The 12,349-nt window shown below is 45.6% G+C and overlaps 1 protein-coding gene across 2 annotated transcripts in view; it reads left to right on the forward strand.

Annotated features, from left to right (window-relative positions):
- Nucleotides 1-12,349, forward strand: part of Fbn2 (fibrillin 2) — a 189,094-nt gene that overhangs the window by 152,338 nt on the left and 24,407 nt on the right. For both annotated transcript variants that reach the window (XM_057788534.1, XM_057788535.1), the window contains exons 45-55: nt 73-198; nt 1,818-1,934; nt 3,373-3,501; nt 3,956-4,075; nt 6,541-6,666; nt 7,313-7,465; nt 8,567-8,632; nt 8,907-9,032; nt 9,574-9,693; nt 10,680-10,802; nt 11,256-11,387. In XM_057788534.1, the coding sequence (XP_057644517.1) occupies nt 73-198; nt 1,818-1,934; nt 3,373-3,501; nt 3,956-4,075; nt 6,541-6,666; nt 7,313-7,465; nt 8,567-8,632; nt 8,907-9,032; nt 9,574-9,693; nt 10,680-10,802; nt 11,256-11,387 (1,338 nt within the window). The remainder of the gene's footprint in view (nt 1-72; nt 199-1,817; nt 1,935-3,372; nt 3,502-3,955; nt 4,076-6,540; nt 6,667-7,312; nt 7,466-8,566; nt 8,633-8,906; nt 9,033-9,573; nt 9,694-10,679; nt 10,803-11,255; nt 11,388-12,349) is intronic.

Here is a 12,349-nt window from a genome sequence, read left to right on the forward strand (position 1 = left end):
AAATGGGGGACTCTTAATAAAACTCAGATATGCATAACATGTGTCTTTTTTTTTTTTTCTTTCCTGTTTTAGATCGCAATGAATGTTTGGAAATTCCCAACGTCTGCAGTCATGGCCTGTGTGTTGATTTGCAAGGAAGTTACCAGTGCATCTGCAATAACGGCTTCAAGGCTTCTCAAGACCAGACCATGTGCATGGGTAGGACCGCTTTTCCCATCCAGTGACCGACATGAGGCTGGGACTTAAAGACAGTGATTCCGAGGGCAGCCACCATGTCTCCTCCATGCTAAACAGTTTAAGGCTTTGGCGTAAAATTTGCAAGCCAGGGACATGCCACAGTAGGTTCTTCTGTCCAGTGATCCTCAACATCTGGCTCCAGAGGTTCATGTGGCATGACAGTCATTCAGACGAACTCAGTGCCAGGTGGAATTTACCCACAAAATGCATCTTGGAGTGCACAGGAGTAGCGAGGATGACCATATTAACACACACACGTGTGTAGATATGCATCCTTTTATACAAACTGTAGTTTAGGATTTAATGGCATCATTGAAGCTTTAGCTCTTAAGATAATTGCAGACGTGAATATAACCAGTGTCTTTTAAAGTCCCCAGTATAAGGGTTGGTTAATTGCTGTGAGTGGTGAGTAACATGCTTGCAAAGGCAGCTGGAAAGGATGCCACGATGCTGACATGGCACCGAATGCCGTACCTCTGATGTTATGTAACTCAGAGATCCTCTCTAAGCTTCATATGTGAAGGAGGAAGATAAAACGTAACACGTGGTGGTTTGTGAGTAGCATGTCCTCTGTGTGAAAAAGCCAGGGGATTTCTGTGCGCCCACTCTATAGGGATCACCTGGCAGGGTGAGTGTTAAAATCAGGTTTCTCTAGTCTGGAACCATTTCCTTCATGGACTATCTGTGCCATGAGCAGCATATGGGGAAAGCCTCAGTTTACCCACTGCACGCTGAGAGCACCTTTCCACCATGGGCCGCCCCAGAATGACAAGAAATAAAAGTCTCTAACCTATATCACTGGTTCTGGACCCATGTGCGTGGACTCTCTGGGAAGGCTTGCTTATAGAAGAAACAGGGGTCTCCTTCTGTACTCAGAGAGTCTAATCTGCTACACACACATTTTGTATTTATGACTCTGAATTTCATATGGGAACAGCGTGTCCTATATGAATAATTCTTTCATAGTAAAGTCAGCTGGGAGCCCAGGCCTCTCAGACACACTGTGGAGCCGTGTCTGTTCCCTGGATAGTGGCCCTGCATGCTGGCCTCCCAGCACAAGGGTCTGCTGTCTGCTGTTACAGATGACCTTGCTAACTATTCTCACTGTGACTTTTAGAAAGTTCATAACTAAATTCTAAACAAACCCCTCTTTGGATTTTATTACTTCCTTAAAGAGGCTGAACTTTTCATTGTTAAATTAAGATTTATCAATTCTTGACCAAGTGTTAATAATGCTTTAACATTTGCTAGGTGAGCCTGGTCCTTGCAACATGTCTGCCAATGACATGTTTTCTACCCATTGCTTCTGGGAATTGCACATACCCATAGGTCAGACTGATTTTTCTCTTTTGTCAGTTTGCAGTTTTGATTTGTTTCCCCGTTTTCACATTCTTGCTTTCCTCAAACAACCATGGGTCCCTAGCACTGCACTGGGGAGCATTTAAGTCACAAAGCGGTGAGGGTGAAAGAAAAGTGACAGGGGAGTAGCTGGTTGAAAGGGGAGTAGCTGGTTGAAAGGGGAGTAGCTTGTTGAAAGGGGAGTAGCTGGTTCTAGCTAAATGTCGAGTTCTCCTTGGTAGATGTGGACGAGTGTGAGCGGCATCCATGCGGAAACGGGACTTGCAAGAACACTGTTGGATCCTACAACTGTCTGTGCTACCCTGGGTTTGAGCTCACTCACAACAACGATTGCCTCGGTAAATCTTCCCGTCCGTTCAGCCTTGGTTCTTTCAGAAGACAGGCAAAGCCACTGAGCAATCTGTAGACACCTGCAGCCATTTTCCCTCAGTAGTCACAAGGCCATGGGCTTTTTTGAGCCCTACCTCACACACCCAGTTTATCAAGGAGGAAGGTCATCCGGACACCCATAAATGGAGCAGGTCTGATTTAGAGTTTAGCCTCTTTGTGCCCTGTAGGTGAGATGGAGAGAAAAAGACCCTCAATTATTCTCAGGTTACTTCACGTATTTTATATGAGTTCATTTCTAATTTACACTCCAACCCTAGCAGACTCTCCATACCCATGTCCATGTCTGGAAATTCCCTTGCCCATCAGGTTCAAAGCCTGTATGCCTTTCCCGGTTAAAAAAAAAAAATCACAGTGAGCAAGTTTTCAGAGGGGTCCTTGGGTCACACCTGTGCTAAATGCAGGATTTCAGTTTTTGCCACACACTGACATATCAACAGGACATGGGAATTGATGCAGGAGAGGTTCCCCCAAGGAAGCAGAATGAACAGAAGAGAAAGGGCAACACTTACTTGTGTATCCACTGTGGGGTGCTTTTTGATGCAATACAATGTAGCTACATGACCGGGACCTGTGAGGGGAGCATTGAGGATGATGTCCACCATTGTAGGATCAGCACAGCTCAGCCCCACCACCACATCCCAGCTTCCCTGTTGATTTCCTTTATCCTTCCGAATTCTGCAATTGTGAAAAAGATTTGCAGTTAGATGGCTATTTTATCCAACTTCGCTCGGGTTCCTCTGTAGGTTCTGTAGTTCTCCTGGGAGACCCAAGAGTCCTGACTGATGATGCTGTAACACAAAAGCAGTCTTCAGGAAACATAGGCAATGACTCACTTGCTCACTCGTAATCGCTCGTAATCACCCCGAAGAATGACTCACTCGCTCACTCGTAATCACCCCGAGGCTTACCTGAAAGCCCAGCTCCTGCCATCCTCCTTGCAAATGGTGCATTATGGTCAGCAGCCCTGCACTTTTTAACAGAGCTGATTTCTGTCTTTAGTATGCTCACTTCTTTGTCCTTTGAATGGGATCCTGTGTCCAGGTAAAGGATCTGCAAGTCATGCAGTCAAGTTACATCCCATAGTCCCCTCTCCTCTGCCAAAAGAAATACTTTGCAATTGGAAAAAAAATTGAAACTTAAATTGTCAAACTTTACCTGTTCTTAAATCTCCTAAGTTATAGCTCATGTCCTTGAAAGCCGCAGCGGCCCTGTGTGACCGTTCAGTGGTGCAGTCCTCAGAACGTGTGTCATTTTCCTTTTCTGTCACTGAAGTACAGTGTGGACCTTTGGGAAATAGGTTCCAGAAAACGTGTTTTCAGAGTTCAGCTAGGGAAATGGTTCTGTGCAGACACTCCCTCTGAGACCCTGGCTTCTCTCTGCTTACAGACATAGACGAATGCAGCTCATTTTTCGGGCAAGTATGCAGAAACGGCCGGTGCTTCAATGAAATTGGCTCCTTCAAGTGTCTGTGCAATGAGGGTTATGAACTTACGCCAGACGGCAAAAACTGTATCGGTAAGAAATGAAATGGCCAGTCATCTTGGTGGCGTTATGTTCTGTGAGACACCGTGAACCCCACAGTCTCACTCAGCTTATCCACATTTCACCATCAAATGGCAGGACCACAAATGACCTGTGTCAGGGACATTTCGGTCTAAGGTATTAACCACCAGTTGGGAATGTGTCATGGGGAGAGTTTTTAATTGGGGACAGCGCCTGAGGCTATGTCTCAATAAAAGTACATAAAGAAACAAATCAAAAGAATTGGCAGCCTTCCTCATAAAAACCATTCAGGATATGGGAGGAGCACAGGGTATCTTTGTCCATGGTGACCCAGCTGACCAATGGGCCCAGGTGGAGTCCGTGTGTTACCATCAAACACTGTCTACCATTTTAGCAAACAGAAAAGACCGCAATGATTGTCTCCTGTCCGGGTCACTTTTTTTTCCCCTCTTCTTTCTCTCTAAAGATACCAATGAGTGTGTGGCACTTCCTGGCTCTTGTTCTCCTGGGACCTGTCAGAATTTGGAGGGATCTTTCAGGTGCATCTGTCCCCCCGGATATGAAGTGAAAAGCGAGAGCTGTATTGGTGAGGCTTGAATTCATTCGGAGGTCACGGGGTGTGCGGGAGAATAAGGCTTGGTAACAGTAAAGGCTGCGTGGGAACCTCAAACCCAGCCCCTGCGTGCCTGCTGGCCTCGGGAGTTGACCGTGCCTGCATCTGTCTTACTGTAGAGTCAGAAATGGTTGGTTTGTAGAGTGTTGGCAGCGAGAACTTAGAAACGCGGGCTTGTTTTCATGGACAGGAATCTTAATGCTATCAAGGGATTTTTCATTATCCTTAGTATCCGAGTCCTAGATGTCAGTAGAGATTACCTACTGAATTTTAAAAGTTTCTACGGTGTGATCTCTGACACATGATTTTAGAGTAGTTATTAAAGGTATCCAGGTTCCTGAAAATATGAACCAGAAAGCTTGATGGTTCTCCTGACATTTTTCTCTTGGGAAGGCTATACTTATATTAAAAATGGAAACTATCAGTCCCTTTGCCATAGCAGATGGCTTCTACCTCAGCTCCCAGCACAGGAGGACACTGCCCAGCCTCGGAAGGCCTGGTAGATACGATGAAGGCGACCTTTGTACAGCTCACCCCATCACTTCTTGTCACTTGTTCTTTCAGCATGTTTGACATTCAGAAGCAATGGCGTCTAAGGGAGGCTTTGTGAGCATGAAAGGGTTGCTGAGGATATGTCTGACTTTAAGGTTTTCACTCTCTCAGGTCCTAAAGATAAAGGCCTCTGTTGTTCATATTCAAGGCAGTTACAGAGCAAAATGGGCTGCTGAGGTCATAGAACTGAAATCTATTTCAGGCCACATGATTAGACAGTATGTATCCCCATCGGTCTTGTTGGTGTGCATAGTTTATTAAAAGACCGATTCTTATTTTACTAGCCAAAATAATAATAAACACAGATGAACCATCTTGGTAAAAGTTTCTTGAAAGCCTAAGATTCTCTGCCATTTTTAAAAATTTTGTTTTGGGGATATGAGAGAGGATTTTTGTATTTATGTATGTGTACATATGGATGAGTTCACAACAAAGGAGCAAAGAAAATCCATAGTCCATCAATGGCTTTCTTTAAAAGTATTCATATTGGCTACACAGTATATATGTGTTTATGTGGTATGTTTGTGGGGGGTATACATGGGGGGTAATGCATGTATGAAATATGTATGTGTAATGTACATGTGGTATGTGTGTATAGTGTATTAGTATGTATGTTTGGTGTGTTATATGGGTAGTATGCACATGTGTGTGATGTACATGTATGTGGTATATGGGGGATGATGTATATATGTGTATGTGATGTGTATTGAGCATGTATATGTGGTGGGGAGAAGTATATGTGTGTGGTGTATGTGTGCATATGATGTAAGTATGTGTGTGTGTGTGTATGTGGTGGACGGGATATATGTGTGTGGTGTATATATGTTGTATATGTCTGATTTTGGTAGATATATGAGTGTCTAGTATGTGTGTGCATGGTGGGAAGTATATATGTGATACGTATGTGTAAAGTGTATGGTGTATGTATACATGTATGTATGTACAGATGTTATTTTTTTTTTTACTCCCTTGAGACAGTCTCTCACTGAACCTGGAGTGAGGCTGGCAGGCAGTAAGCCCTATGACCCTCTCTGCCTCTGCTTCCCAGTGCTGGAGCTATAGGCCCATGTGACCAATCCCAGCTCTTAACATGTTGTCTAGGGATTTAAGCGTGGGTCCTCCTGCTTTCACCGTGAGGGCTTCCACCCACTGAGCATCATGTTTGCTTTTCATATTCAATTTCATTTAGTCATCGTGTCCATTCCACCCTTGTATGGAAAGATCCCGCATGCTAGAGCAGTAAGGACATAGAAATGCAGATGTCGCTGTGCACCGTGTAGCATCCTGGATAACCCTGTCTGTCGGAAGCACCTGCATCTGTGGTTCAGTTTACATTGCATTCCATTTCCTGTGGTTTGCATGGCCTTTCTTTTGGTCACCCATATTCCTTGTGCAGCTATTGTCTTTCTCTGAAGGCTGGAGAAGAGCTGTAGGGTAACAGGGTGGCGACTGGATGTGGGTAGAAGGTACTGAGGAGCAGAACAGGCAGGCTGCACGCTGATTGTGTGTAGGGACTAAAAAGCTAGAGGTAGCCCCTATTGGAGTCCCAAAGGAGGCATTAGGGAGGGGGCCACGAGTAAAAGCCAGCTGAGCACACTGAACCTGTGAGGCAAGGTGATATCAGGTGGGCAGATGGAGCCCCCACCTAGTGATTGAGTGACAGGACCTGGAGGTAGACGTGGGAAGTTCTGGCATATGGCTGGCTGAAACTGGATATAAGTTTGGCTTTTAAGGCAATAACTTACTTTAAAAGAATAAATTAGCTATGTTCACAGTGTCTTCTCTTAAACATCCATTAATTAATGTCTGTTGCAGCATGGACAAGTAGATATTTTCAACTCTTGAACAGAACATTGATTGAATTAACAAACTCTTCTGTCCTGCAGATATAAATGAATGTGACGAAGACCCCAACATTTGCCTTTTTGGTTCCTGCACCAACACCCCCGGGGGCTTCCAATGCATCTGTCCCCCTGGCTTTGTCTTGTCTGATAATGGACGGAGGTGCTTCGGTAAGCTGTGGTGTGACTTCTCTGGCAGCATGTCCCCTAGATGATGTAAACGTGGACAGTGGAGCAGCGTCCTCGGGCTTTCTTACAATAAAATATTTGTCTATTAGTATTACACAGTCTGCAGTTAGAGCACAGACTTCTCAAGAGTGTCTCAAATGGACAGCATTCGAGCCGTCTGTTAAGACCGTTAGTACCATGTTCAGACTTTATACTAAAAGAAAAATCATCTTGGTTTGGCATTTTCATTTGGTTGCTGGCATGGGCTGTTGTTTATCAGTCCACGAGTTGCCTCGGGCGTCGTTTGACTTCATGGATGTTAAATTGGTTGTTTTTGGACAGCCTTGATGTGAGAGTGAAGGAAAAAAGGAGGACTGTGGGAATATTTTCTCGACTAAGGCTGATTTTACAAATCCCTGAACACGTCGTAAAAGTATTTTAGATGCAGTAACATTTTACATGCAGATCAATTTAAACTAGCAAATGAAAGTGAACCGTGACGAGTGCCCAGGCCTGTCTCTTAACTACTGATCTAGCGTGTACCTTGTGTCCAGCCCATGAGAAGTGTTCCCTCCAAACTAGTTGTGTCCACATTGTTCCGTCTGTCCCACGAGCAGTGAGGAGCTGTGCTCTTTGCTTTCCTGACTAGATACTCGCCAGAGTTTCTGCTTCACCAACTTTGAAAACGGCAAGTGTTCTGTGCCCAAAGCCTTCAACACCACCAAGGCGAAATGCTGCTGCAGTAAGATGCCAGGCGAGGGCTGGGGGGACCCGTGTGAGCTGTGCCCCAAAGACGATGAAGGTGAGAGTAACGACAGAGAGGGCTGGGGGGACCCTGTGAGCTGTGCCCCAAAGACGATGAAGGTGAGAGTAACCACAGAGAGGGCTGGGGGGACCCGTGTGAGCTGTGCCCCAAAGACGATGAAGTTGAGAGTAACAGCAGAGAAGACTCTGTTGTGACCATGTAGAAGGCGATGTAGTACCTTCAGATAGAATTACCAGTGGTTCCAGAAGCGGTGACTTGGCAAGAGCCCCACCAGCATCTATATACAGCGTGTCCACTGACATAGCCCGCTTACTTTTCCTCCCAGTGTTAGCATTACATGCGTTCTGAAGACTGAACTGCAGAGGCGAGGGCAGAAGATGCCAGGAGAGGGTGGAAAGGAAACTCCACAGGACTTTTCAAGTCCCAGATTGGGGTGTAGACGTGTAGCCTGACGATAGAGCATAGACCTAACTCCTGCAAGGCTGGAGTTCGGTCCTTACCACCAAAAATGAATGCACAGTTAAGAAAAAGCCTATGTTGCTGTAATATCATGGGCTGTGGTTCTCTGAATATTATGTAAATTTCTGTGATGTAACATCATCACATTGGCCCCACAACTTCCCATCAGCACCAATGACTTGTAGAGTAATTCCCAGAAAGATCAACTTGTGGTGGGTCCTTATGTTGGGGGTAGCTCCTGTGTGTAAAGGACAGGAACAATTTTGGACTTCGTAGTGTTAGACAGACAGACCCAGAGTCCCCATGTTGGCGGTACCCTAGGAAGAGCTCAGCTAGCCTTCTATGAGTATACCCAGTGTTGGGTTTTAAAATAAACCATGACCAGGTGCAGTGGTGTGCGCCTTTACTCCCAGCACGCGGGAGACAGACAGCAGGGCAGTCTCTGTGAGTACATGACCACTTGGTTTATGTAGCAAGTTTCAGACTCAGGCAGGGGGCAGGTGTGAGAGAAAGGAAAAAAGGAAAGAAGGAAGGAAAGAAGGAGGGAGGGAGAGAGAGAGAGAGAGAGAGAGAGAGAGAGAGAGAGAGAGAGAAAATACTTGTTAAACATGGATTGTACAGTGTTAACTAATTCCTAACATGAAGCACTTTAGTGATGGAGGACCTTTTTCTCTGTAGTTGCGTTCCAGGATCTGTGTCCATATGGCCACGGGACAGTCCCTAGTCTTCATGACACACGAGAAGGTGAGCTCTGACACATTTTAACCTGGGTGGCTTTTTCATTTACTTTATAAATCATGTTAGCTTTAGTATGTCCTATAGTGTAGCATATTTAAGATATGTAGTAGTTTATGAACCATTTATCATATGCATGTGTCATATGTGAAATGTCTGCTTTTCTAGTAAAAAGAAAAAAATATATTTATGTACCATTCATGTTAGATATGTGTTTAGTAGATGCAGCTATATTAGCACATCTTTTCTTATGAAGAAGTTCATGGGCAGTTTTATATTTTAGATGTCAATGAGTGTCTTGAGAGCCCAGGCATTTGCTCAAACGGGCAGTGTATCAACACCGATGGCTCTTTCCGTTGTGAGTGTCCAATGGGCTACAACCTGGATTACACTGGAGTCCGGTGTGTGGGTGAGTATTGCCTCTGGTTGATGCACTGTGAATGCCCTATTTTACTCTCCTGTTAGCCCAGGGACCCTCGGGTAGCCTTGGTGGTGGTAGTGGTAATATTTAGAAAACCAAGATGACCTAATAGTAGAAACTTCACTTCTGCATTTTTCCACACAGATTGACTCGTTTGATGATTGAGTTTCCCAGTATCTCTGCCTTTAACCAAATACACAAACTCTAAGGCCTTGAGATATAGTCCAATGATAGATTTGCCTTGCATGCACAAGACCTGGGTTTGGTCCTTAAATGCATGAAAGACTAACAAATAAGAAAAAAAAAAAAACCACTTGTTTTAATTGGCAAAAGCCTAGCTAGGAGAATTGTTCACTTGATGTTATGTCTTTGCACACATCCTCTTGAAGCAGTGCACCGTGACCTCTGCACACATAAAGGCTGGTCAAGGCCAAGGGGGGGGTGCTGTGGCCGGGAGGGGGGTTCACTGTGCTTTTTTCACATCCCTGAAATGTGTGCGAAACTCTGTACAACTTATGTTGCCTTGCAGACACTGACGAGTGTTCTATCGGCAATCCCTGTGGGAATGGCACATGCACCAACGTGATTGGAAGTTTTGAATGCAATTGCAATGAAGGCTTTGAGCCGGGACCCATGATGAACTGCGAAGGCAAGTCATCCTGCCTTGAGATTGCATTGTCTTCCTTTGATGTACAGAATGTGTTTTAGGAACTTATATCCATCCATAGCCGCTGTGTTATTCTGCTGTTTATACTCTTCATCAGTACATTGTCCTTTGCCTCATCCAGCTCCCTCAGTCCCTAGCATTTGTCTCCTGACTGCAGCCCCAAAGTGGCTCCGAGCTGGCATCTGTTATTTTCTCCTTTCTTTAAGAGTTGGTTACATTTTCATGACTTTTCATTGTATCCGGTTAACTTTTAATTTGTCCTCTGAATACTGAGAATGATACATTCTGGGCAGGGTTACACTCCTTTGAGGAATGTTGATGTTTTGATCTTAGAAGATTTGAGTTGTGTAGACTCAATGGCAGCCTGGTTGGTCTGTGAAGGCTCAGATTTCAGTTCCACTTTTGGAACCTAGAAGCTAGCTTCCTTGAGTTTTGTCCCATGCGCTCATGGAACAGTCAACAGCCTAGGCTGCAAAGATGGAAAGGAAGAAAGTATAGCACTTCTCTTTTCTGGCGCTCCTTTCCAGAATCTCATTCACTCTTTAGCACCATGGTGGCCTCAAGGTCGTGTCCCCTGGACAGGATATTAAGAAGTTGACATTTAACTCTCAGACTGCCCCTGCTAGGATAATGGTCACCTGCAGGTTAGGTTTGGAAAAGGGAAGAGAGAGGGAGGGCAGCCAACATAGTAATTAACGTTACTTCCTGCGGGTTCTCAGCTCTGAGTTTTTACCCATCACTAAGACTCCAGGTAGCCTTTGGGGTTCTTCCAACATATGGCCTTAACTCACTGGAGGAGGAGTTGGCCAGGTACTATATTTTATATACCAGAAGTGAGAGTTTTATTACTTTGTTGCTTCCTATATGGTCTACCAGCAAACACACTAGCGTTTCTTTAAAGAGATGATTGGGAGTGGGGGATACAAGGAAGAGCCTCACGCTGAGTGCATGCCTACTTCCTTAATCAGATATCAACGAGTGTGCCCAGAACCCACTCCTCTGCGCCTTCCGCTGCATGAACACTTTTGGGTCTTACGAATGCACGTGCCCAGTTGGCTATGCCCTCAGGGAAGACCAAAAGATGTGTAAAGGTAAGACCAGAGCCGCAACTTGACTTGCCCCATTGGAATGGCTCGTACTTTGACCCTTGTCTTCTTCTGAGCAGTTTTCTCCCAGGGCTTTACAGAAAGAAGTGTGGCAGCTTTGCTGTAGGTTTTCCCACCTAGATAACAAGACGTTTAAAAGCTTAGGATGGGGTAGCCTGAGCATCAGCTGTTGTCATACTCCCGGATGCTGACTCAAGCAGAGGTCACCCTTCCCTGACTCACTGTAAGGACCAGTCCTGAGAGTGCTACACATCTGGACGAGAGCCAGCTGTTCAGGAGACTAGGCTCCTTCCTCTGTCACACCGAATGATAGCATGACGGGGGTCAGAAGACCAGAAATAATGACTGAAAATTACTTACGTACAGCCCACTAAACACGGTGTGCTGTTGTTACTTTTTATTCTCCTTTCGATACGTATCTTAATAAATGTCTTCTAGATCTGGATGAATGTGCCGAAGGGCTGCACGACTGTGAATCTCGAGGCATGATGTGTAAGAATCTGATCGGCACCTTCATGTGCATCTGCCCCCCTGGCATGACCCGCAGGCCCGACGGAGAGGGCTGTGTAGGTAAGCCCCAAGGACGGTCTCTGCTTGAGCAGTGCTCCTGCTCCAAGCCAGAACTAACACTGCTCCCAGACGAGCTAAACATAAGCCAGCTCTGTTCTAGGTTGTTGTGCCAAGGCCCTCTCCATCTCCCAGGGTCCAGGGTGGCACATGGGACTCTGGACCGTGCAGTGGTGGTCCACACAGCTGGGAATTGTGGGCATTTGTTGTTCGTTAGCCTCTGTGAGTCTGAAACATCAAATGCTGAAGTGTAGAAAACATCTGGGGAAATACCTCTACTCGTGTAGAAAAATGAAAGCTTCGAGGTTAGCGGTCCCACCTTTGCGTCCTCCCGTGATTGAGAAGAGCAGTCCAGGGCAGTCCAGCAGGGTTAGCACCTTGTCCTCCATGATTCAACTTGTCTGAGTCTCAGTGCATGCATGGTTAAAGGGGTAGGGGATGGAACTATGAATTCATGGCATATGCCAGTCTTGCCCTGTGCGAGCATGTCCCAACTACCACAGTCATTCCGTGTGTCCTTCTTCCCTAAAGTGCTGTCTGCCACCTGAGCCACCGCAGCCACTGCAGCCACTACATGAGCTTTCTCCTCCCTAAGACTGGGACTGTTTAACTTGGAACCCACTACCCCCTTACCAACCTCCACTACCTAGGGACATGGAGGTATTTTTGGAGAAACAACAATTATTAATAATTTCCTGTTTTTGCAAAAAGAATACCAAAGTAAAGAATAAGGTTTCTTTTTCTTTTTTTTGTTTTGTTTTGTTTTTCGAGACAGGGTTTCTCTGTAGCTTTGGTGCCCGTCCTGGAACTACTCTTGTAGACCAGGCTGGCCTCGAACTCCCAGAGATCCGCCTGCCTCTGCCTCCCGAGTGCTGGGATTAAAGGCGTGCGCCACCACTGCCCAGCTGCTAGAATAAAGTTTCTTAAAAATGAATCTACAGGCTGTTGTCTGCTGCTCAAAGCTA

Source organism: Chionomys nivalis, chromosome 14, assembly GCF_950005125.1.
Source record: "Chionomys nivalis chromosome 14, mChiNiv1.1, whole genome shotgun sequence".
Taxonomy (NCBI): domain Eukaryota; kingdom Metazoa; phylum Chordata; class Mammalia; order Rodentia; family Cricetidae; genus Chionomys; species Chionomys nivalis.